At 41.4% G+C, this 1435-nt stretch overlaps 1 protein-coding gene across 1 annotated transcript in view; it reads right to left on the bottom strand.

The window, feature by feature from the left end:
* pex11b (peroxisomal biogenesis factor 11 beta) overlaps window positions 1–1435 on the bottom strand; it is a 13604-nt gene that overhangs the window by 9039 nt on the left and 3130 nt on the right. The window contains exons 2-3 of the mRNA XM_014004856.1: window positions 440–555; window positions 135–336 (exon numbers count right to left, since the gene is read on the bottom strand). Coding sequence (XP_013860310.1) covers window positions 135–336; window positions 440–555 — 318 coding nt within the window. The remainder of the gene's footprint in view (window positions 1–134; window positions 337–439; window positions 556–1435) is intronic.

Genomic DNA, 1435 nt, shown 5'->3' with positions numbered 1-1435 from the left:
CTCTCAGCTTTTAACTGATATTTTTTACACTTAAGTCCACTCTTAGCAGCATTCTTAAGAGTAATTCTAAGAAGTTTTATAAATACAGGCCCTGATTATTTTAAGACATTATGTAGAGAATGAAAGCAGCTTGCCTGAAAGACCTCTGACTCCATTTTTGTTGATCCAGTTTGGACAGGAGGCCCGTTTTCCCAGCCCACAGCACGTTGTCACAGGTGAAGTACATGGCTCTGTTCAGGTGGCTGATGGTCAGGCAGAGCCTCAACACACTGTCAGAGAGGTGGATGGTCCGCTTGGCAGCCTGCAGAGCTTCCACAGAGTTCCCCAACCGCAGCACTGTGGGTCAACACACACACACACACACACACACACACACACACACAGAGGAGTCACACCAAACATCAACCCTCAGACACAAACACACACCAGCTTCACTTACACTTCCTTGTCAGGCTCATGTGAGCTTCCAGGTCGCTGACAGTCCTGTGGAGCTCTGATGCAGCCCTGGTCTTCTGCAGCGTGTGGCCCAGCAGCATGCAGGCATACTGAGCAGCCCTGTCAACACACAACTGATGTTTCAGTAAGGAACCTCTGAGAGAGAAGCTCTTTTATTCTTCCACCTTTCACAGGTTAAATGGCTAAAAGAGCAAACTGATTAATTAGAATTACACAGAGACACGGGTTAAAAACTTAAAACTGTACAATTTTTAACATCTGCTTTGGTCTGCTTGTTTTTTATTCTTATTTTCCTACTTGATTAAACTACATGGTGCTGTTTATACAGTGTAATGAAGGTTTTCATTACTTATTCTGGTACACTTAAAATGCTGATGTTTGAATATTTGAAATGAAAGAATTACAAAGAAATGAATTGAAGCTTTTATTTTTAGTTTGTGGATGTTAGGCTGTTTCTTCTCAGTTGGTGTTGATGGGGACCTGCCCTGTTAACAAAACAAACAAATAAATGGATAAAATATAAGTATTACTGTCACTAATCTTTGAAGTAGTGTGAAACGGTTTCTCAGTGTGTTGCGACTTACCTCTGTCTCTTCCTCTGCAGGGTGTTCAGGCTAAAAGAGTCCCCCAGGGGCCTGAGCACCTTTTAAAGGTTCCGGAAGAGACCATTATGGATTGAAAGGGGGAAGTAAATTGTGCACTTTAGAAATTTAAGGTTACTGATTTACATCTAGGTTTAGAAAAGATAGGCCTCATGCAAGAACTGTTCGTACGCACAGATTTGTTCTTAAGTTGTGCGTACGACTGATTTAGGGGAATTTGTGACATTCACCAATGTTTTCGTATTCTAAGATTTTTTTTCAGATACGAACAAAATTCAGGAGTGGTCCAGACCTGTCGTACATTTTACCAGCAGTCAGTCTGCTGTTATCCAGACGGGTTTTCTTCACTAATAACTTTATATTTCATTAGTTTGAAG

Source organism: Austrofundulus limnaeus, unplaced genomic scaffold, assembly GCF_001266775.1.
Source record: "Austrofundulus limnaeus strain Quisiro unplaced genomic scaffold, Austrofundulus_limnaeus-1.0 Scaffold27, whole genome shotgun sequence".
Classification (NCBI taxonomy): domain Eukaryota; kingdom Metazoa; phylum Chordata; class Actinopteri; order Cyprinodontiformes; family Rivulidae; genus Austrofundulus; species Austrofundulus limnaeus.
Note: the sequence above shows the minus strand (reverse complement) of the source record. Positions and strands in the feature narration are given on the sequence as shown.